General features: G+C 35.8%; 1 protein-coding gene across 3 annotated transcripts in view; it reads left to right on the top strand.

Moving 5' to 3' along the window:
* Nucleotides 1–25054, top strand: part of LOC145665914 (uncharacterized) — a 34719-nt gene extending 9665 nt beyond the window's left edge. For all 3 annotated transcript variants that reach the window (XM_081733028.1, XM_081733024.1, XM_081733020.1), the window contains exons 4-9: nucleotides 4377–4464; nucleotides 6417–6714; nucleotides 9413–9466; nucleotides 13601–13706; nucleotides 21136–21242; nucleotides 24141–25054. In XM_081733028.1, coding sequence (XP_081589154.1) covers nucleotides 4377–4464; nucleotides 6417–6714; nucleotides 9413–9466; nucleotides 13601–13706; nucleotides 21136–21242; nucleotides 24141–24280 — 793 coding nt within the window. In that variant the 3' untranslated portion in view covers nucleotides 24281–25054. The remainder of the gene's footprint in view (nucleotides 1–4376; nucleotides 4465–6416; nucleotides 6715–9412; nucleotides 9467–13600; nucleotides 13707–21135; nucleotides 21243–24140) is intronic.
* The last annotated feature ends 346 nt before the right edge of the window (nucleotides 25055–25400 follow it).

The raw sequence follows: 25400 nt of genomic DNA, 5'->3' as shown, positions 1-25400 counted from the left end.
AGGTTTAGGTACGCGGTCACTGCCTCGATGATGGCACAAACACATGGATTGCATGGGTAACCACATGCCGGAGATTTACGCTACATTGCAACCTAGAGGTCAACCGCCATCGTGAATTAGTGGTCGCGATAATAAATAACCGAATCTATTCTTACAGTGGAAGCATTGCTGTGGCTCGTGTCCTCATCAGTGTTTATTTTTAGAAAAAATGTCCCGGGGCAACATATTGCTTTCACACGATTCTATTTCGAACTATTCTATTTATTATTATATTATAGACGTATTATTTCGGTCTCCTCCGGGGGTGCATTCTCAGAGCTCCGTTGGGGAAGCGCACCCCCAAAAACATGTCTGGAAGAAACACTAGTTCTCATTGGTTCTCCCTAGGTCTCAAAGTGCTGCATGGAATAAAATCTTCATTTGTTCAGAATTTCGTCTACAGAGGATTGTGCGCGTCTATGTTCGAGAGACCTACAACGTTAAATTTGATTAGGAAAGTCATATTAATAGAACTAGTGAGAAATGTTCCAGCAATATGGGATAAGAAACCCTAACAACACTATGATAGGCACGATTTAAATAGAGAATGGAAGAAAATGTCAACTCAAATGGGAATGTGAGGTACGCTGTTCATATTTATTTGAGAATTATACTGTAACTTATTATTATATAAGGCAGTATATAATATATAATATACGAGGAGGGGGCTTTCAGGCTGAAGCACCCAAATTCCGGAATTCCTGAAGAAAAAAAAGAAGCTAATGTCAATCATATCTATGCTTAAAAACTTCAAGTCCATCCCCGAATTTCGAGATAAATAAAAAAGAATTTCTTCTAACTTATCCGTAGGGAGTCATTGTCGAATAATGGAATTCCACTGACGAAACTACTTGGTGAAGTTAATACTCTCTCCTTCCCAAAACCTGAAGCCATGCCTGTTTTTGATTTTATCGGAAAATGACATTTGGTTCTCTAGTGCTAAAACAGGGCACTTCTTCACGGAAAATTGAAAAAAGTGTAAAAATTTTGTGATTTGTTGATTCCTTCATTCCTCCAATGAACTGACACTAACGACAGAGGGCGCTGACAACTACTTGTTTTACCCGCGCAACTGCTTTTGTCAGCCTCATCTCACAGTTGATTATATACGCGTGGGTTTGTGCATGTTATGTTTTTCGTGTGAATATTAGACATTTGCTAAACGTTAGGTTTTTTGTGTGTATATTAGACATTTGCTAAACGTTATGTTTTTCGTGTATATATTAGACATTTGCTAAACGTTATGTTTTTCGTGTGTATATTAAACATTTGCTAAACGTTATGCTTTCGTGTGTATATTAAACATTTGATAAACGTTATGTTTTTCGTGTGCATATTAGACATTTGCTAGACGTTATGTTTTTCGTGTGTATATTAGACATTTGCTAAACGTTGTGTTTTTCGTGTGTATATTAGACATTTGCCAGCTTGGATAGTTTAATTTCATATTTACTAGAAATGTAAGTTTATAGGCAATAAACAAATGTAAGATTTTATTCTTTCTTCTTTTTTTTTAAAAAAAAAAGAAGTTTGTAGTTCTTTTCAGTGGCGGATCCAGGGCAGGCGATCGCCCCCCCCTAAAAGACGAAACTTTTTATTTTATATAAAAATAAAACCCATCCCAGAGTTTGGAGCTCTTAAAAGTAGCTCTAAGTAGCAGTATTACAATCCACCGTCCCCCTCCCCCGAAGTCTGTCCTGGATCCGCCCCTGGTTCTTTTGGTTGGTAGCTCACAGTAGGATTTAAAAAGGGTACGGTATTTCAGAACCGTCATAAGTTTGGCGATTACTGGTCTAGATGAAGATGTTCTTTTGTAGAAATAAACTATTATACCTAGGTATAACTGAACGTTGAACCTATTTGGACAAATTAATTTGTGGCTATTACGAAAATCCCTTTCATCATTTTAAGATACAACCTCATTGATACATAACGACATTTGCGTTATATCGATATCCTACGTTACATTGTTTATACATGTTTCTTTGAATCATAAAAACTAGTCCATGATTTGTCTAACAAGGGACATCACCCAATTGTCCGGCTCCGATTTCAATGAAATTTTTATTACTGATAGAGGACATGTATTCATTACTTGTGATTACAGAAATTTTTGCCATGGTGCATGTTTTCTACTTTTCTATAATGTTTAAGAGTTGTGATGTGGTTAATAGAGATTACTGCAGAAGTCCCTTACTACCATTTGTAAACGAAGTGTTAATGAAAAAACAACTATGTAGATACATATAAGGCTTAGGGGAAGTCGTATGGTGCGTACGACCTTGACGGCAGCCATCTTGAAATCCACCATTTTGAATTAAGGTCAAGTTTTTTAAATGGGAATAGCCTAATATGATACATAATTTCGGGCTAGAATTTAACCAGGAAGACAATGGTGAAGTAAGTTTTAAGATACGCCCATTTGGGGAAAAGTTACAGGCATTTTAATTGTTCAAACTTACTATGTGCTTAAGTCCCTTACCTCCGCTTCTAACCCGCATATTAATGATAATAAGTGGGTAATACATATTATGCCTAGGGGTAAGTGATACGGTAAGGGTATAATTTGCGGCAGCCATCTTGAAATCCGCCATTTTGAATTAAAGTGAAGTTTTGAAAAATGAAAACCATAGTATGTGACACCTCATTTTAATAGTAAATTTTCCCCAAAAGCCAATGGTATGTTTGTTTTTGTTCTATAGTTACCCAGTATGAATTTAGGACTCTTCTAATGTGCACCAAACGTCCATTATTCGACCTTTCAAATTGGCAACACTCCTAATTTTTACCGTATGTTTTAAGATTCTAACTGGCACTTTGCAATTGTTGCCATGACTCATGTTTCCTAAATTTATTACATTTTTTTAAGACTTGCGATTTGTCAGTTCATGAATAGTGTTGGGAATAGCATCCAGCCATCTTTCTGAATTTTGAAGACTTGCCACGTAATTAGGCAGTGTAATTACTTATTTTAACCCAGAGTACATGAGGAACTTATGGACCTATGTGACGTAAAGAAATACAAATGAAATTATAACAAATTGGTGTTATAAGAACACAAAATTATCATGAAATGTAGCCTACATGTTGCGCAAACGACAAACAATAAAATGTTTTTAATAAATACAACTTTAAAGGAACAGCAGCAATGATAGAAATTATCAAAGAGGCATAACATGACAGTTCCCAACACGCTGTTTGTACCTCGAAAAAATTATGAAAACATGTCACTTGTTTATAAAAAGGTTTAACTTAATCGAGTTCCCGATCAATACTGATTATAAATTTTACAAACATAAACCATCGACAACAATCGCTAGAAAACGAATGACTTTTTTTGTCTGACTAGCTAAAATATTGCCATACAATAAACAAATAAATATAAATAAATATAAAACAAAACAAAAGACCATTGATATACACAACAATCATATTTCGTCTTCTTTTTTGAAGTGAATTTTCATTTGCTTTCTCGTCTCATCCACTATCCATTACAAGCTACGTCTTCGGTATTACCTCAATGCAAAGTTGAAGTTGTTTCGTTGCGCGATGATTCATGTCAGTAAACGAGTTTTTGAAGGGCAGGTATAGGAAATACATAATTACATTGCCTAGGAAATTAATAATTACATGGCAAGTCTTCAAAATTCAGAAAGATTGCTGGATGCTTATCCCAACACTATTCATGAACTGACAAATCGCAACTCTTAAAAAAAGTAATAAATTTAGAAAACATGAGCCATGGGAACAATTGTAAAGTGCCAGTTGGAATCTTAAAACATGCGGTGAAAATTAGGAGTGTTGCCAGTTTTAAAGATCGAATAATGGATGTTTGGTGCACATTAGAAGAGTCCTAAATTCATATTGGTTAACTATAGAACAAAAATAAGCATACAATTGGCTTTTGGGGAAAATTTACTGTTAAAATGAGGTGCCACATGCTATGGTTTTCATTTTTCAAAACTTGACCTTAATTCAAAATGGCGGATTTCAAGATGGCTGCCGTCAAGGTCATACGTACCATACGACTTTCCCCTAGGCCTTATATGTATCTACATGGTTGTTTTTTCATCAACACTTCGTTTACAAAGGGTAGTAAGGGACTTCTGCAGTAATCTCTATTAACCACATCACAACCTTTAAAAATTATTAAAAAATAAAAAACATGCACCATGGCAAAAATTTCTGTCATCACAAGTAATGAATACAGGTCCTCTATCAGTAATAAAAATTTCATTGAAATCGGAGCCGGACAATTGGGTGATGTCCCTTGTAAGATCAAGAATCAGATCCTTTGAGGTATAATTTACGAAATATAAAGTTTATATTCATTTCAGGCAACCCACTAACCAGAACGATTACCTTGATGCACATAAGCAAATGGAAATGTCGGTGAAGTTTCTGTGGGCTTCAGGCAGAATGGCAGTGAGTATATTGGTTATAACGTGTTTACAAATCTCAGAAACATATACAAAAGAACAAGTTTATATATGGGCACGTGAAAGTTATTTTTGTTATAAGTCATATTTTCTTATCTAGCAAACACCACTTTTGTGATAAACAAAACAGCTGTTTTCTTTATCACTAGAACTTTCATAGTCATCTGTTGATATCTGCCATTTCTCAGAATGAAGCTCTTACTTTTTTCACATTTTCTGTTAACAAATTGACTTATCTAGGTCTGGTCTCCGTGTCTATTTATTTATTTATTTATTTATTTATTTTTAAAATGTATATTAATATATATGTATTGCCAAAGTAGTTTACATCACTATAACTCTGAAACGTCCATATATCACTAGGTTTTATATATAATTATCAATCGAATACTCACTCAAGGACTCTTAATTTCTCAAGCAACTATTCTAAGTATTTTCAGCAAAAATAATGTGGTATCTGCAAATCAGTGATATGTGTCTACGCGTAAAAATTCATAGTTTACGTTTATACGTAATAAGGCCTGCTATACACTATAAGAAAAATTCTGGGAAATATCTTATGATTTACCTAAGGATGTATCTCGTTGGAAATCCTACCCTTTCGTGCCATACACGTGAAGATTTTTCCTGTTTCACATCCTCAGGAAGAGGTGCCAGATCTCACAACGCATATTCAGCCAACAATATTTTCCAGTGCTTTCTGCCTTGCATGTCTCTTGTGATAGAGCCCTGACTTTGTATTATATAAAAATATATGCTCCTCGAATGCACTAATAAATGCGCAAATATCATCTTTGCTGACGGGAAGAAAACAAAATTTGTTTTCACTTTCTCTCACCTGATGTCGCTTCAGTTGAAATCTTACGAATTTTCTTTCTAAAATAGAGCGCGCTCTTAAAAAAAAAACTCATAGGATCGTTCAGAACATAGCAAATGACATAAGATCTGGTGCCATACACGTTGAGATTTTGACTGCAAGAAAAAAAATCATATTTCCTAGGATTTATCTCATAGTGTATAGCTGGCCTAACTTGTGGGTAATAATGGAGACAAATGACGAAGGCAAGTGAATGATGATGGAAGAATTGGTGGAATGAGAGTGTGGGAAGAAACGGAAGTACCCCGAGAAAATCCATGGCAACGGAATTGCACATCCACAAATATACTTGGTCGTGGATTGAACCAGAGACCCCACGCTCTAGAACATTGACAGTTAGGACATGTTGTCCCCCAGTAATATTGTCATTTTTGTTGTATGTATTTCGCTAGCATACGTTATACAGAGTGGTGTTATTCTAATATATATCTATATCTATATCTATATCTATATCTATCTATCTATCTATCTATCTATCTATCTATCTATCTATCTATCTATCTATCTATCTATCTATCTATCTCTAGAGAGATGGAGAGGTTGACCAGTAAAGACAAAAGCAAAATCTACAAGGTTGACAAAAGCAAAATTTTTACTGGATACCATAAGTGACAAATAAAGACTTACACAACATCCTAATACAAAGTGACGTGATGAAATTAGGTACCACTGCAAATATCTTGGAAACGATAGCTGGTTGTCTAAATATTGGCAATACTAAGTGTATAGCACTTGAGCATCAGTCCTTTGAGGGCGTGCAAACGCTGTGGTTATTTCTACAACACTCGATAAAATTGGCAACTGACCCACTTGTTTCAAGTAGGGTGAGAATACCAAAATTTGCATCGAAAGTCAGGCTTAGGTAGCATGTCTTGATAAACACAGGTGTTTCAAATAAATGTGTTTTACAAGTAGCTGGTTTTAGATATGCATTGTAATACATACGTACTCTGTTGACAAACAAGCGTTAAAGCCTTGTGAATATTAATCAACTTATACGCAATTGTCATTGAACAACTTCTGCGTTATGATAAAATGTATCTTTCTCTTTTGCATTGTAGACTGTCCTACACGGTAAATACGAGGTACCTTTGTCTGTTGGAATTAATAATGCGAAACTCGATGTTGACAGGACGTATAAAACAATGATATCGCACATCGTAGTTACTGATGAAGTGGCGGATGATGACGTCAGAAGTGTTCCCATCGAGAGCAGGGGCTGCAAATTCCCTGATGAAACTGAAGGATTGTGGGCCTTTGAGTATTATAGTTACACTGCTTGTCTTGCGCAATGTATCGTGGAGAAGAAAATGGAGCTTTGTAACTGCACAGATGTCATCATTGGAAACGCTACTAGAGGTAATATTCAAAATATGTAACGCTACTAGAGGTAATATTCAAAATATGTAACGCTACTACAGGTAATTTTCAAAATATGTAACTCAGCCTATATATTTTGCTTGTTTTTGGTTTCTAAGCGCCATTTGCCCTTAGGTATTTCAACTCCTGTAGTTATTACGGTTGATTCCATCCCACCATCTTTTCAAAAACCTAGTAAATATTTAACATGCAGTTGAAAGCCCTTTTTTATTTGCTACAGTAAAGAAAATATGATTTTCTGCATAACCTTTCATTAAAAATATAATATGTAACATCAAATGCTAATTATTAATCTTTAGGAAAGAACCAGGAAATGCTTACACTCTTTTCTTCTTCAATATATTCCCGCTAAATTGAAATCAAAGCTTAACTCTAGTTTAATGTTCTCTTAAAAGATGGTGCTGATATTCATTAGCTTTGCATCAGTGTCCTTCAGCGATTGTATTGAAGCAAGGATGTCGGCTGAATTTAGGGATAGGCAATATAGTATATCTACATGAAATTATCCTGATAATGGATAGGTCGAGGAAATGCTGTGAAATCTTCCACCACGGTCCCGTACATAACACGTCTCAACTTCTACCTATGAGTGGTCTCGAAAGGGTAATGTTCATCGCTAAACTGGATGTGCTAACAAGGATACATTGAAATCTCGTGAGCAGGTGTTACACTGAACACATTACAGAACTCATTTCGCGGCGTTGATAGTACTTGCATGCTGATGATGGCGACTGCCAGCATCACATTGATTCAAAAGTACAAGAACACCCTTCTGGTAATCGTTTATATGTACTGTCCGGCGCAAACCTCCTGGCGTTTGGCGAAAGCCAATGGTGCTAAGAGCAACGTTGTCGGATTGAAATGTTTCTTTCATGAAACACAGAGAACGAAGTATATGCTTCAAAGGATAAACACTTGTCAGGATTTGACTTGTATATAAAGAAATAATCTTACAATAAAGTAATGAACCACTCTACGTAGATGCATTCTTTCCTCCCGTAATTATTTAGAAACGATTTTCTATTTTCCTAAACATACACTAACATTCTATTAACAAAGACAGTTTTGAGTGAAAATATTTCTCCCAAGTGTCGAGTATTAGACAACCTCGCGTACCCTTCATTGGATGGACAAACCAAACAATAAACAAGTAAAAGTGAAATATTTTAAATAAAGTATCGAAAACATCCTGGCAAATGTAGTGAAAGTAAAACAAACAAACATTATAAAAATGGAAGACTTTCACAAAGGCAAAATAAGCCATTTCATAAACAATCCTATTTTCTTAATCCCGTAATAGAAAATGAAAGTATAGGAAATAAGTATAAAAACTCTAGAAAATCCTACCAAAATCATCACAACGCATTCACACGACATCGTTTACAGTGGTCCTCTGTAATTTCAGTGTTAGTGGTGTACGGACTCAGCCGTCAATTGACTGTGTATAATCATGGACTTCCGTCAAGTGTAAGTACGCATCCATGTACTCTGTTAGTAATTGTAATGAAATATGCATATGGCAGTCTTAACCTAATAACGAGAATATGTACCCCGAGTAATTCGAAATATTATTTGTTATCTTCACCATACTCTCATTTGTTTTAAAATGCTACTCATTTTCTTCTTGACACTTTGGTGACGGTTATACATTATGTACGCATATCCAATAAAATCACGTTTTGTATTATTCTTTTAAGAATTAATTTGTCTCCTTTCAAACACTATACTACCTGCCCTATGGCATTCAAATAAGTTTTTATTATGTCTTAATTGCAAGAAAGAGGACACGCCAAGAGATTTGAGCTAGACTGTAGTGGTTACAATTTTACAGTAACATTTTTACTGTTCAATTATCTATTCAGTTTTGAGTCTTTTAAAGGTGTACATTTTTTTTTTCAGTTCAATGTTTGTGAATAGGGAGTTTGTTCAAGTTTCATAAAGGAATATAACATTAACAATCCTATAATACTGCGTAAACCACTTCCATGAAAATATCCATAAAGGGTATAGTGTAGTGTTAGAATCACTTTTATATATACTGTATATGATTTCTAAAAGTACTACAGAAGTTTCAGGAATGCCTTTGGGTCTCATCTTAAACGAAGGAAAAATCCCAATCTACACTTTCTCGCTGGAGAAAGCGGGTAACGTCTTAAGCTGATAAGAGGTGGGGACTGACTGATTCCCGAGATAAGGAGCCAACCTCTATCAGGTGCCAACGACCTCCTCGGAGGGAGGATGAGGCAGTGGAGGTCAGGGCACCTTCCTGTCCTTGTTTAAAAAAACACGTATAATGAAAAGGAGAAAGTGTAAAAGAAGAAGTGTGTGTATGAACAAGTAAATGTACAAAGAAGAGAGATGTAAGTGTAGTGTATATGTAAAGAAAGTCCCACTAGAGTCCCTTTCTCTACACAGCACCACGGGAATACAATGTGCACTCGAAGGTTGACAGTGATGAAAACCGAGTCAGACTTACGCCACTGTGTTTGAAAAAAGTGATTTATATACTACGGTAAATTTAACCCATTCGTTTATCAATAGTGGATGTAAAAAGTTTTTTCTCAACTGTGAAATGACAAGTTTACTTTAAAAACTATTTTTGCATCATACTCACTTCATGGAATGCATTGTTAAACCATATGAATTTAAAAATCAATCTCGTTCTTTTCTCTTTCAGGAAATCAACGAAAATGTGACGAAAAGGGACTCGTGTGCATAAAGAAAAATCGTGGTAAGTAAATTATTCATTAAATGTGTAGTCTCCTAATTTCCATGTTGAGAGTTCAAACTTTCAATAAAACGTCACTTAAAGATAATTTAATCGTGGAGCTCCTTCGTGGTTAATCGGTTAGCGTACGCGCCTTTGGCGTGGGAGACCCGGGTTCGAATCCCTGCAGCAGCTCATGAGGTTCGGATTCCACATTAATCAGTAGATCCCGTCTCATATAGCCTCACTGCTGAAAGGGACGTTAAACTCAAAATCAACTCAATTTAATTTTGGTACTTACTCATTAAAATATGCCAAAAACCAATAATTATTGTAGAAATGTTTTTTCCACATACAATTGTAAAAGAGCTTGAAGTAGTTTAATATATCTAGCTTGAAATATACAGGGTATAGGATTAGTCATTAGATTTCTGGGCTTTCGGCATTTATCGCCATGTTAACCCGTCACGTATAAGGGATGACGTCCCTCAACGATAACTCTATCCGAGGAAATGTAAGGTAGAAAAGATTGTTGAAGGAAGGAAGCGGCCTGAGACCTATATGTTAGGTACCGTACCATTCCGGCATTTACCTGGTGTGAATGAGGAACACCTAACTCAGGATAATTGGCCTGAAAAAGATGTACATTTCGACGGAATGTCCCTACCAAGAATCGAACGTGAGACCCCTCGCTAAGGGCGCCGATTTCTCTGTAAATTTGGGGAGGGGGACATTCAGATGCAGAACTATATATATATGATAATTTTAAGGCAAATTGCATTCAAATTATGTCAAATATTGTATATTCATAAATACAATAGGGGGGCCCACATCAGCTTTGGGGGAGGGGGCCGGTCCCCCAGGATCGGCGCTCTTGCCCCTCGCACCAAAGAGAAGAGCGTGAACAACTACGTTACGCGGAGAAATTTATGAGATAGAGCCAAAGCATGCCACGATATTGTTCAGAAACTACCGTAAGTTCTATGTAAATGAGGAGTGCCGACAAAGAGCCAAAATGCGGTGGAAGGAAGCATCGTGACGCAAAAATACTTCGTTGAAATTTACGGCAGGGGAGGGGGAAAAGTCCAGATATTTTAAGCAGTTACATACTAAAATACATACAAGTTACATGCAAAAATTGTTTATTTTACAACAAGGATACATTTAGTATAGACTACAACATGAGAAAGAGAGATAGGAATTCTCAAACAATGAACAATTTTTAAAATAGATATTGCTTCTGTGCTTTAAAATGTTAGAAAAACTGAAGAAGTTTTTTTTTTTTTTAAAAAAAATCTTTTGTTTCGGAAGGGTGTATGTGGGCACAAAAACAAGTTTTTGAAAAATGGTTCGGCTTCCAATCAAAAACTTTCTTGTCGTTTCGTTAGCGTAACTTGTTTGGAAATGGGTATTATAAGAGGAGGATCAGATACCGGCTTTAGCGCAAATCACTCTGGTTTCAGTAAAATACAAATGCAAATCTTTGACTAAACTTTCCACATAGTATCTCAATTTTTAGTGTAAATTTTCGTAACGTGTCCCAGTTTTCCTTTTGTCTGAAAATCAGGGAGCATTAAGAATGATATATAAACAATTTTCTTTTAATGATTAATCATTGATTTACAGGTAATAATTTTATCCTGTCATTGAGTGTTTTTGAAACAAGAGAATACTCTAAAATAGTTGAGTTGAATTGATTTTGAGTTTAACGTCTCTTTCAGCAGCGAGGCTATATGAGATGAGATCTACTGATTAAAGTGGAATCCAAACCATATGAATTCCCACCGGGAAACGAACCCGGGTTTCCCACGCCAAAGGCGCGAACGCTGACCGTTTAGCCTCGAATGAGCTCTCTAAAATAATTAGATGTTAATTAATTCATGTAACATATATTTTAAAAAATGAAAATGTATTCTTTAAGTTTCACGTCCCACGATTATGCTGGCTAGAATAAAGGACACGGTGATTATGAGAAATAAATGAAATGATGGAATGAACAAAGTGGGAGGAAACGGAGGAAACCCGAGAAACCTCACGCATACGGCGTTTGTTGCCACGAAGTTCACTTGGCACTAGCTAGGATCGAACCAATGACTCCCATGCACCAGAGGTGAACTCTCTACCACTGAGTCACCGCGGCCTCTGTAAATGACATTAAAAGTAAAAGACAGAAAAAAAAACACAATTCTCATGATTCGTTGTCCAATATTCACAAAGTTCAAGAATCGCAAATCCTATGACCATAAACCGCATGAAAAGTTTTTTTTTTTTTTTTTTTAAATCACTTAACGAAGGATTTCCTTTGAATTTGTGCTATGAACTTAAACAATGTATAGGCTTTTGTCCTCTAAGCCTTCGGCTTGACTGCAAATTGCAAACACGGTAGTGCGTCGCTAGTGACATCTATTACCCTGAATTGAAATATATATTGTGTTTCAAAATAACACCGACAACCAGTGGCGTATTTACGATTTTGTTTCGGGGAGGGCTTTGCTAACTTTCGGGGGGGTTGGATTTGCCTGAAAATGTGAAAATTCTGCAAGATTTTCATATACTTTACTATAGTAAGTAAGATTTCGGGGGGGGGGCTTAAGCCCGGAAGCCCCCCCCCCTTAAATACGCCACTGCCGACAACGTTTGGAAGGTGATTCCTGACATCAAAGTAAGAGGAAAAGTATAGACCAACTTGGGCGCAAAAATTCTTCTTTTTGGAGTTATAGGGTGACGAAAACATGAAAAAATGAACTTTAAAGACCCATAATTTTAAAACTATGAAACTTTCCTTAGTCGAATCAAGACTTTATTTAAGAACTAGTACCGGTATGTGTCCTATCCATATATTCAAGTTTCAGAATCCTGCGATACTTCTGCAATTACTTTTATAGAAGTAGGTGGTGAGTACTTCAAATTATATGCCAATAGCCACACTGCCTCTATAAAAATGGTTGCGTGAGTATCTTAGGATTCTGAAACAAATATTTTTGGATAGTTCGCATATTAATTCCTAAGTGAAGACACCAATATAAGATGAAAAGTATAGACCAACCTGGGTTCACAAATGCTTCCTTTCGGAGATATAGGCTGCCAAAAACATGAAAAATTGAACTTTAAAGGTCCATAACTCCAAAACTATGAGACCTACCACAGTCGGGTCAAGACTTTACTTAGGAACTAGTATGTGCCCTATCCAAAAATCCATGTTTCAGAATCCTAAGGTACTCACGCAACAATTTTTATAGAGGGAGTTTGGCTACGGGCATATAATTTGAAGTAGTCAGCAACTACATCTGTAAAAATTATTGCGGAAGTACCGCAGGATTCTGAAACATGAATTTTTGGATATAACACATACTAGTTCCTGAGTGAAGTCTTGACCCGACTGCGGTAGGTTTCGTAGGTTTGCAGCTATGGACCTTCAAAATCCAATTTTTCATGTTTCCGGTAGTCTATAACGCCGAAAAAAAGCATTTGTGCACCCAGATTGGTCTATACTTTTCGTCTTATCATATATATATATAGGGTGTCCCAGGAATAAGGGGCAATATTTTGGGAAATGGTAGTATGGGTGATTCTAAGCAAATAAGTTCATATGAACATATGTCCTAATCTCAACGGTTTGAGAGCTACAGGTTGTGAACCATTTTTGACTTTATATTGCGTATTGCTCACCCTGTAGTTAATCTACAGAGGTGCCACATAACGGATCTGAAAGGTGATGGAATGACCTTTCCAACGATATGCAATATGTGGCAGTGGTGTCTTTGGAAGAGAAGTTATTGAGGGATATTTGGAATCAGTGTTGCCACCCAATATTTTTAAATAACCTTGATTTTCTCAAATTTCCGTCAATAGCTTCCCTTCCAAAAACAACACTCCCACATGCTGCATACCATTGAAAAGGTAATTCCATCGCCTTTCAAATTCGCTCTGTAAAATAGTTACAGGATGAACAGTATTCAAAGTCAAAAATGGTTCACAACCTGTAGCTCTCAAACTGTCGAGATTATGACCTATATTCATATGAACTTTTTTGCTTAGAATCACTCATACTGCCATTTCTCAACATATTGCCCCTTCCTCCTGGGACACCCTGTATATAAGGATTTATTTATTTAATTTATGACAAAATATATTTACATCTATCAACTCTTTCCATAGGTAAGTTAGAACCTGTGAACTCAGCGGCCAATCCAGGGAAAGGCCTTCGTTGTGATTGCCCTCTAAGCTGCGTTCAACAGAGCATGGAAATTATATATACCCTAGCGTAAGTAATAGGATACCTAGTTACATTTACCGTTTGTTTTACGAAAGAAATTACGATATACCTAATCCCAGAAAATATAACGAATCATAATATACGTATAATATAATGTGCATTACACAATGTTAATTATACTATACATTTGTGTTTAGGTAATAATTAGGGACATTACTCCGATTAGTGTACAGAGGCATATATATATATTCCTGTGTATATGTACAGTATGTATCAACATTTATCCATTGGTGCGAAAATGTAACAAGATTAATGCAGTGTGCCATATAAAGAGGCTATTTAATGCGTCCGTAAAATGGGTGTTTTTTGAAAGAAACGCGACCCTTGGCAACACTGTTGCCGTAAAATTACTCTAACAGGTTTTGTTTCAGGTTAATTAATGATAAGCAATGAGAATTTTCACATAATTGTTAAAATGAATTTTTATTCAAAAATTCGCGATTACGGACTTGCATTAACTAGCCTTTTTATATGAGAACACTGCATAAACTTTGTCACATTTTCGCACCAATGGATAAATGTTGATACGTACTGTATACACAGGAATTCACTCGCAGGAAATGTTTTCTGCAACTGAATATTCATTTTCTACATTTTGCACATTTTTTTTTTATTAATTTATTTTACACTTACGGTAATTTCTTTCGTTACTACACAAAAATGTTACAAGTTCTAGCATTGGTCATGATCTCGAAAATATCTACCTTGCTTACATTTGTTTCAAGTCTCAAGTCTTTATCATTTTTAGATCGAAAGATATACGCAACCAAACTTTGGGTTGCGCGACTTTACGGACAAACTGTAGAAATGACATTCGTTATTATAACCGTTTTGAGGCTGAGATACAGTTATCTTCTGATTTGATAAACCTGATTGACAGGTCTCAGGTAGCCCGGTAGGTGATAAATGTTTTATTACGTTCACTCTACTGAAGAGCCGCATTAAACTAAACTCACACACTTCCATTTAATATCAAAATATTGGTTCGCATCACTAAATGAATAACGGGATTGAACCTTACAGCTATTAGAATCAATGATCCTTAACCTAATCACGCAGTTTCTAACTAATTAAACGGTAGGCATACTTACCTTTAAACGAAGTGTAACAAAGTTGATCATCAGAAGCACACAAGTAAAGCTATAAGGTTTCTATTGATGTTTGGGTTTAGTAGTGACACTGTTTGACACAGAAAACTGCATAGGATAACTTGAAAAATGCACAAACGGCACGACGGTGTAGCTTTTGTTGTATTTTTTATACTCATGCAAATGTTCATAAGCAAAAATATATTACAAAGCCTTCTTTTTAGCACACACAAAATAACATTGTTTCAATGGTTACTGACTACTTCAACAATATACCTAAACTTTATGTAGATCAATTATTATATCAAAACCCATTGGATGAAAATATCAGCCTGTACATGATAGCTATAGAACTTTCACACTAAACGAAATCCAATTTTGTTAATGAAACGTAAATAAAGATTTCAGTTAAGTGTATTTCGGTAAAAGAACTAAAAAAATTACATGTCGACTTATCTGTTCTGTTCATAAAACCGAAAGCCATACATAATTCGGTGTGTTTCGAAAAGGAAATATTTTGATGTCATAATTTACAAAAACATTGCTAGGTCAAAATCGTCCGTCATAAGATGCAAATGATATTGAGTAATTCTGAAATGATAACTCCAAAGAATCACCCTTCAGCGCCCCTAACAGCACAAGATGTGCTAGGTGTGTGTCATTTAAGTGTCCCAGCTACTTTTTAGGTACCCGATACTTGACACATATGATATTCATGTGCTTCGAATATACTTCAGCTACCTACAGTTTTAGGTACTTGTTACGCCTAATTGATATTTGCAACTATGTACTACAAATATAGCATCTATATACCTGGCTCAGTTTCGCACTTTAACAGTCATTTGTTATTATGTCGTCACTTGGGATATATATATCTGTCATGTTCTAAGTACATTCTTTAGGTACATACTGTTTCAGCACATCCTAACAGCATAAGATGTGCTAGGCATTTACCATTTATGACATTTAAATTCATCTCCCACATTTGATGCATTTGTTGTTCCTTTTTCTAAGTGATTATGTACTAGAAGCAACAAAAACATCAACTTCATTAGATGGCAACTGGGTGTCCCGACAAAACGTACCAGCGACAAAACGTACCACTTGAATTTTCGCGACAAAACGTACCACTTTTGACGACCTGTCATAAATGACAGCCTTCATGGATTAATTAAAGCATTTCTGATATTTATTCCACGACAAAACGTACCACTTATATAAATTACAACCTGTCATGGACTAATTAAAACATTTCGGATATTTAATCCGCGACAAAACGTACTACTTCATGTTAAGAAACTACTTCCTCATGAACAGGTAAAACAACGGCAGTATAAGGTTGAGAAGAACAGACAGGTAATGTATCGAGTTGTCAAAGTGCAGAAACTCATTGGTAAAAGAGAGTTCATTTACAGAGGAAATGTAGCAGCCTATAAACTGAAAGATACAGCTATAGATAATGGAAACTTTTTGGATATTATTCCTTTCTTAAGCAAATTTGATCTTCCGCTTAAAAGTAATTTAGATAAGGTCAGCGAGAAGAGTCGCATACGAGGAAGTAAGAAAACTTTTACTAAATACGGTGAATTATGTTTTGAACGCTATCAGCACACTTATCAGAGAAGATATTTCGAAAGAAATCTCTCAAGCTTCAACATTTTCTGTTCTATTAGACACTACTCAAGATATAGTAGTTTCAGGCCAGTGCTCTGTTGTTTTACGGTATGTTGTTAAAATGGTTGTTAAACAAAGTATTGTTGTCATTGTAAAATGCATATCTACCACAGGCCAGTGTCTTTGCGGTTTACTGCTGGAAATTCTGCAGAAGTTGAACCTTGATATTAAGAAGTGTATTTGAAATTCAACCGATGGCTCAAGTAACATGCAAGGACAATATTCGGATTTTTTCAATTCACCTATGATCAGTTACACGTGTGACTCAGTTGATTTTGAGTAACGGCCCTTTTAGCAGCGAGGCTATATGAGACGGGACATACTGATTTACGGGAAATCCGAAGCACATGAGGTACATACTCCGTACGCCGCCGGGAATCGAACCCAGGTCTCCCACGACAAAGGCGCAAACGCTAACCGCTTAACTACTAAGAAACTCAGTTACGCGTGGTGTTACGCTCATATACTCAATCATTCATAAATGTGATCTGACAAAAATTGCATTGATTCTGTGTCATTGTTCTGCTGAATGACTGTGCGATATTTATGCATGAGTCTTATCAGCGAATGTACATTTGGAAGATCAAATGTTAACAAAGGCGTCTTACAGTTATTGCGGAAACAAGATGGTAGAAAACACACTGTTTTTCAGAAAAAGTTTGGTCATTTTTCGAACCCAAAATGTGTTTTGTATATAGAATTGACCATAACAATTAAGAAAATTGCTTCTACAGAAAATATCAAACCAAATGCTAGGTGTAAAGCAAAAGGATATATAAAAGATCTTCTCAAGTTCAAAACAATTCGGACAGCAGAAATGTTCCTTAAGATATTTCAAATGACGACCTCTTTGTCAAACTATCTCCAAATAGAGGGTGCTGCTATAGTGTAGTCCTATCGGATGGTGCAGACTACTCTGTTCCAGCAGAAAGAGTAGAGCAGCGTTTCCCAACCTTTTTCAACTTGCGGCACACTTCAGGGTAACTTGAATTCTCGCGGCACACATATTATTATTATTATTATTATTATTATTATTATTATTATTATTATTATTATTATTATTATTTGAAAATATAAAATACTGTAGTATTTTTTTCTGATTACTGACATCCTTCTCACAGAGAAGAAAGCTAGACCACTGTTTTTTCCCCGTGGTAAATCATTATGCTTATTTTTCATTTTAATTTAAAAATAGAAAACAATTACAATCAGATATAGGGCTCAAGTTGTTAAAAATACACTTTTTTTTTTTTCGAAAACTGTATCCAACCTTTCATTAAGAAGGAGGATCACTAAATAACGAACGAACAAACGAATCTCTTTTACTTTTAAAACACAAATATAGGTAATTCGTATGCATGTTTACTTTGCCGGAAGGATTGAATAATATTTTAAAATTTCAAGTTACGAAATAGTCTGCAACAATAAAGAAGCAATAATGGTCATAACAATGATAACAAATACTTTTTTTTTTCAAAATTAGAAATGTACAGAAAAATGTTCAACAGAAAAGTAACACAGTATGAAACTTTAAATTTTAGATTCATAGTAGTAATTTGAAATACAAATATACCTTTTTCTGTATGTCTTGCAATTTGATTGCTATAGAATTAATAATTTTGTTCCGATTTCCTCGCGGCACACCAGCGACCCATTCGCGGCACACCACTGTGCCGCGGCACACCGGTTGGGAAACGCTGGAGTAGAGAGATGATTTCGAATCCGTTAAGAATGCAGCATTAAGCTTTGCAGAATGGGCCAATAACAAATTTGAAGACTTAGAACGAGATTTCCTTTTTTTTTTTTCTATTGACCTGTCGACAATTCGCCTTCAGAGATGGACAAAGATTTTTCCTGTGAATATGAAGATGAAGCTGCTTCTACCCAATGACCAGGTACTGCATCGAAGCATTCAACACAATATTGGACATGGTAATTTTGAGTATTTCTTCAAGATTCAAGAAGCAATGTGCTTTATGGATTATTTGGACCCTAGCCACTTCAACCAAGTAACAGAACTTCCAGACGTGCCTTTCGATAAACTTACATATTTTCTGAAAAACTTCAGTTAAGAAATTTCCAAGGATACTATAAATGTATTCTCTTGGACTTTTGAAGGACGTGGATATCCTTGAAAGTCAGTCTTGATGACGAGCACAACCGAGGAAAAATGACTGTGCTGATGGTGCAAGTGATTCAGAATTAGGAGAAAATACATTTGTTTACAAGGAAAGCGAATGAAAAACGTGTTGCAAAATTGTCCAATGTGCTGCTTTTTAATTTTGCAGAATTATAATTTGTGCAGTAATACTTATCCAGGTTTCCAGCATACAAATTTTTATTTTCTTTGCCCGTAACTCAGGCAACATGTGAAAGATTTTTTTCAAAATTGAAATAAACTGAAATACATTAAAAATAGGCTAACGAATACCATGTCTCAGGAACATTTGAAAACATTTTGTTCATTTCTATTGAAAAAGACTTATTAAAAAAAATATTTCGAATGCAAAAGTGATAGATACAGTAGCATCGAAAACTAGTACACTAGAACATCTGCTAATTTTGTAATATAGTATACGTTCTCCTTGAACTTCATATAATATTTTGAACAATTCAGAATAATATACTGATGAAAGAATATCAGGTTTTAATTGTCAATTGTTAATACTATTGACTTCCTGTAGAAAGATAACTGTGCAATTGATTTGTGACATTGAGATGCTGGTGGCCCTTGTGGGAGAAAGCGCCCGCACCCCTCTAATAATGCCTATCCGTCTCTGGTCCAAAGCCTGGATAAAGTGTGATGGAAATCAGCAAATATTCAAATATTGCATATGCAAGATTCTTGCTGGTCTTGGTGTTGCGAGAATCTTGCAGGTATGGTCTTAGTCTTAGCCTTAGTCTTAGTCTTACATCGGTACTTTCCTCAGCACCAATCTGTTCAACTTTTAACCTTATTTTGGCCGATATATATATACTTATATACCGTCCTATCAAGTGGTACGTTTTGTCACCTGACATTATTTGATGGCTGACTGGGAGAGTCTTCGCAAGTAGCCCTCCAGGCAAGTGGTATGTTTTGTCGCTTGTCATTATTTAAAGTGTTTTTAGAAAACCCTTCACAAGCAGCCCTCAAGGTAAGTGGTACGTTTTGTCGGTGGTACGTTTTGTCGCTAGTACGTTTTGTCGCGTATTCGGCAACTGTCGCCTATCATTTGAAAGTGAATATGGAAGAAAGTAAATAGACACTCGTCATTTTGTTATAAAATTACATGGCGACCAGATTTTTATCTGATCCCAAACGCTTATCGTCAAATATACGCGGTTAAAGGAGCACTCTGATTAGCCAAATTCAAAAGACCTCAGCAAGCGCGACGTTATCGCTCTACAAGCGACGTTCTCTTTATCGTCTCTGTGGCCAAGCCAGAAGAACACGCGGCTAGTAATCCAAAGATTGGTGATTACAGGTACATGTCAGGCATGTGGCTAGGGGTGGACATAGACTGTGACTATCACTTGCCGTCCATGTGATTTCTCTCTCAGAGCTACAAAAGGTACATACTGGACACATTCCCATGTACTTGAGGGAACATGATAGTTATATGCTTGCTATGTAATTGTGCTGTTAGGGGCTCTTTGTTACAAAAAGCTGTTTTCTATTTCCTCTGTAATTTTGTTTGCACTTGCAATATGGTTTCGGTTCCAGAACCAGATCTCAGAAAAAAACAATTTCGGTTCAGCGCCCGAAATCGTTTCTTCGGGAAAATATGTTCCGATTTTTGTTTCGGTTGTTCCGGAACCTATTTACGTCTACCAGTTCTGTTAGCATTAACAAGCCTGAAAAATTACAAAATTGTTTATACAATTTAAATGTTCCGCTCTTATTTCCATATCCTTTAAATGTCAAACAAAGTTTCGCTAATTAAGAGCCTGCCTTACTAAAAATAATACAAAATTTACCATTTTTCTTTTGCTTGTTTATTCAACAGTGAAAGGAGATAATGAAATGCACGTCACCTCAATCATATATAATGCTATTCTACAACAGAAAATATGAACCTGAAGAATGTTCAGTGTTGCAATCCATAGAAATTACAGTGTTGCCAGAAAAACAATTTCCCTAAAATCTAAGTTAAGACAGCGAGTAGAGGAATGAACTCAACTTCATTTGATTACGTATCATATTGTTTTGGTTTCTTCTGAACTACTTTTTAATTAAAATTACTATTTAGTTTTAATAACTGTATGTTAAAACGATTTTATTTATTACAAACTAAATAAAAATATTATTTAAAAAAGTAGTTCAGAAGAAACCAAAACAATATGATACGTAACCAAATGCAGATGAGTTTGTTCCTCTACTCGCTGCCTTAACTTAGATTTTAGGGAAATTGTTTTCCTAGTAACACTGTAATTTTTATGGATGGCAACACTGAACATTCTTCAGGTTCATATTATCTGTTGTAGAATAGCATTATCTATGATTGAGGTGACTTGCATTTCATTATCTCCTTTCACTGTTGAATAAACAAGCAAAAGAAAAATGGTAAATTTCGTATTATTTTTAGTAAGGCAGGCTCTTAATTATTTTTAAATATTTTAATACTTATAACAGTTCATAATTTTATTTACTGTTTCTCTCATATATTTTACAGCTCTGGCTCAGCTTCCGTTGGCGAGTACGGCTACAGCAAATCCGTGTTTACGCTTGGCAAGACCAGAAGAAGGTTAAGAGTAGTTCGAGGAATTATTGATATAATAGGTAAATAATAATAATAATAATAATAATAATAATAATAATAATAATAATAATAATAATAATAATAATAATAATAATATGGAGTGTAATATTAATAATGTCACAATTTCTAAGGGCTGTTCTAAATTTGAAAATCTCAAATTAACTATCCTCAAATTAACTCACTATCAATAGGAAATTGAAGAGTATGGGCGACCATGCATTGACTGCAAGAATTGTCTTTATATTTCATGCAAGCGTAAAAGGAATCCATGTAAGAAAAAAATATTAATGAAAATACGTGAGAAAAATGGCAAAATGATAGAGTGATTTCTGTAGCATCATTTCAGATTTTACTTGAAGGGGTCAGGGGGAAGATTCTCTGAGTAAATAGAATATCAAGTTTTTTTTTATTGGAATTTTATTACACAACTGATTAATATATTGGGATTTTGATTAACATATATATAGATTTTTATTATCAATTATATATATATAAGGATTTTTTTAAGTAAGGTCATATTGTCAATAGGAACAAAATTAGTAAAGATAGTCCTATACATTTATGATCATTTCCTCTGTACCCATTAAGCTATTTTTCTACATAATTAGCATGTTCCTCTAAATATTTATCAAAGCGTTCTAGAAGTTTTTGTATGCTCACGCCGTACAAATCGCCCTCCTGTAGTCCAAGCCAATCTTTAATCGTTGTTTTCACTACGGCTATTGGCTATGTTTGTGTGTCTGTCAAAATTAGCACTCCCGCTGTCTCCCAGCATGCATTGAGTATGACACGAAATCAGGTGCAGTCGTACCGTCAGTGTGTATGTCAGTTGACAGCAAGGGACATGTCTGCATGGAAATTCATTTTCCAGCCATGTGAGGTGTACGCCCCGAATGCAATGAGTGACAGCAACGTTCATAAAGGAACCGCAATTCGGACGAACTTATGTAATCACAGACGAGTTGATGCATGGAATTGACGCAAAAATCCATGAAAACTTGTATTTCATGATTTCCATGTTGTCACTGGAATTTCCTCATTTCACGGTCTTTGCTGTACACAATGGCTTCTGAAACCTTGAACTTCCGAATACTTGCGCGTGCACTGAGAAAAATCTGTTCTCCGGACAGCGGTATATTGTAGAAATATACGGTATCCTCTTGCTTTCTATAGAAATCAGTACGGAGCATACGTTATCCGTATGCTAGATAGGCACTGCCCTTAGATGTTACATCATGCCGTTGGAGGATGTCTGACATCTAACAATTTTCCGTATATCACATGTATATACTTATGTTACATTTCTCAGCTGTATGTTATATACGACCATTTGTATGTGAGATCCTGACCGCCTATATTGTTTCATACGGAAAGTACGTATAGATGGAACACTCATACGGAAAGTATTATAAAACATGCTTTTTCATTTATACGTCTGCTGTACGCTAAGTCCAAAAACTACAATAATTACTCATGTAACCTACCTTTTTAAGTACGCCACCTACATTTTTTTTTCTCAGTGTGTTGGTTTCCAGACTGCTTACTGAGGAACACAAAAAGATGAGACTGGCTTCTGTTTTGACCTTTCTGACCCGATGCAGGAGGAAGGAGATCAACTCTTGGACCACATTGTCACAGGGGACGAAAGGTGGTTTTCACACATGGCTCCTCCATCGAAGCGGCAATCAATAGAATGGCGGCATATGACATCTCCAGTCAAAGTGAAAGCCTAACAGACAATGTGTACACGCACGCAAGATTATAATTACCGTATTCTAGGGTCGCTATGGTGTCCTGTTAGTCGAGTTTATGCCACGACAAACAAATATCAACGTAGCTGTGTACTGCGCGACCTTCAAAATGCTTCGACATGCTATACAGAATAAATGTCGTGGCCTATTGCCATCTGGTGTTTTGTTGCTGCATGACAATGCACGCACTTATTCCGCTACTCAAATTTTACGAGTTAATTAGATCTTTCGGATGGGAGCTACCGGACGATCCATCGTATAAACTTAACTTTACGCCGAGCGATTATAATCTGTTCCCCTACGTGAAGCAATTTCCCGCTGATCAGCGGTTTGACACCAATGAAGAAGTGAAAACAACGGTTGAAGGTTGGTTTGGGTCACAGGCAGGTGATTTCTAGAACATGGCCATACAAAAACTTCTCGAATGCTTTGATAAATGTTTAAACAAACATGGTAACTAAGTAGAAAAATAGCTCAATATATAGACTACCTTAACTAGCCTTGTTTCTATTGGCCTTACTTTAAAAAAAGAAAGAAGCCCACGTATATACTAGAAGTTCAATATCTGTCATTGTTTGACCAGTCACTATTTGTGACTCTTTTGGTGTATCGATATAGGATGAACGTTACTAATCAATGCTTCCTAAAAGCTGTCAAACGCCATTAAATTTTATTTTCCTTCCTTTTGAAATTTTTGAGTTGCTCTCTGCCCCACGAATCTCGGCGGTCATCTACTTACCACGAGCAGTTCAAATAGTGGACCCCCACGGTACGTGCAGTATGTGATAGTAGAAATATCCAACTCTGAACGATTTTTGAGAAAACGGCCTGAGAACAGACTTTGTGGACTCCCTTGTGCGCCCCAAATGACGCCTTTGCTTGGTTTCGGAGTTTTGTTTACATATTATTAGTTTCATGTGATGATAAGAAAGAAGTAAGTACGTGAGCGTGAAATTATGGTTAAATTTAAGAAGTAAGAGCGAGAAGTACTACCCTGCCTTTTATTAATCTTTCATTTGAAGAAACAAATTTTAATGTAAAATTTCCAAACGTATGCAGGCTTAAAGTAAATCTACACGATGCAACTTAGATCTACGTTTAATTTTCAGCAGAAAAGCATGAAGAATGAACCAACTCAATAATAACTGTTTTTTCTTTCCTTTTCAGTGTCAATCGGAGGTGTCTATGGACTGTTTCTTGGAGCCAGTATCATGAGCTTTGCAGAAATTATTTATTTTTTAATCATCAAACCCATTTTTATTTTATGTGCATCCCTGGTGTCCTATCGGCGAGAAAGTAGAACATAACATACAAACACAAGACAAAATGAGAGCTATTTTCTTCTAATTTTCCACCCAGACGGTTTCGCCGTTTATTTGGTAGTACGCTAAAATGAAACATAGAAGTTATGGTATATATAAAATAGAGAGGTCCTTGCTTATCTATGCAATGCTCCGAATGTGAAGTAATCTGATGTATGCCGCCATCTTGGATTCCAGAAATCAACTAAATGCTACGTTAAAACTCGGAGAATATTGTCATTAAGCAGAATACTTGGAGCAAAATAAGAAACAGATTGCCATGTTTTTTAGAGAATGACGTACTACCCTGTTGCCACATCGTGAGTATTCCGCTAAGGCATCCTCTATAAATAGGGTTTCGTTAGAGAGAATAGTTAAAAGGATGCATTTGTTGAATAGTCACGATGTGGCAACAGGGTAATACCTCATCCTGTTTTAAAAAAAATGATAATCCGTTTCTTATTTTGCTCTCAGTATAGTCTGTAGTATGCCTTCACTCGTGCCATATACAATAGCGCCCATTCAAGTTTATCAAATGTCATCTAACATTGAATGAGAATTATAATAAAAATGCGTGGTTCAAGCAACCTTGAGGGGAGGGGAGCTAGGATCGACGCGTATCCATAGCGCCACCACTGAAAACGAACTGCAAGCTTACAAAAAAAAAAAAACATATTTCCACTAAATGTTGCTACATTTTACTATGATGTACAGAGAAGCTAGTTGTGATAGCTTGATAGATTGTTTAGAATTGATAATTAAAGAATGTTCAACATAAAAGCCTAATATCTAATATGTAAAAATATGTAGTTAGTATATAAACGTGCATTTGTGTCATTTGGATGATCACCCACGAAATTTGAACCACGAATTGTTCCAATTACAAACTAAAAATGCTATGAGAAATGAAAAAACTGTTTACTTACAGCAACTTGATTCACGTAGTATGTCGCAGTGATGATAAGGACTAAAGGAACCAGTTCTCACAAACCATTGGTTATTATGCTTATAAGAACAAGGCGAGCTTCTTCCTTTGACAACCTCCTGCAAGTTTATACTGAATAAAATGGAGTTTTATGTTATTTCAGATTCTCTCTTGAAGTATGTTTGCTTTTTCCATATTCCC

The sequence above is a fragment of the Thermobia domestica genome, chromosome 1 (genome assembly GCF_964235325.1).
Source record: "Thermobia domestica chromosome 1, izTheDome1.hap1.1, whole genome shotgun sequence".
Lineage (NCBI taxonomy): Eukaryota > Metazoa > Arthropoda > Insecta > Zygentoma > Lepismatidae > Thermobia > Thermobia domestica.
The sequence above is the reverse complement of the archived record's forward strand: the minus strand, read 5'-3'. Positions and strand labels throughout refer to the sequence as shown.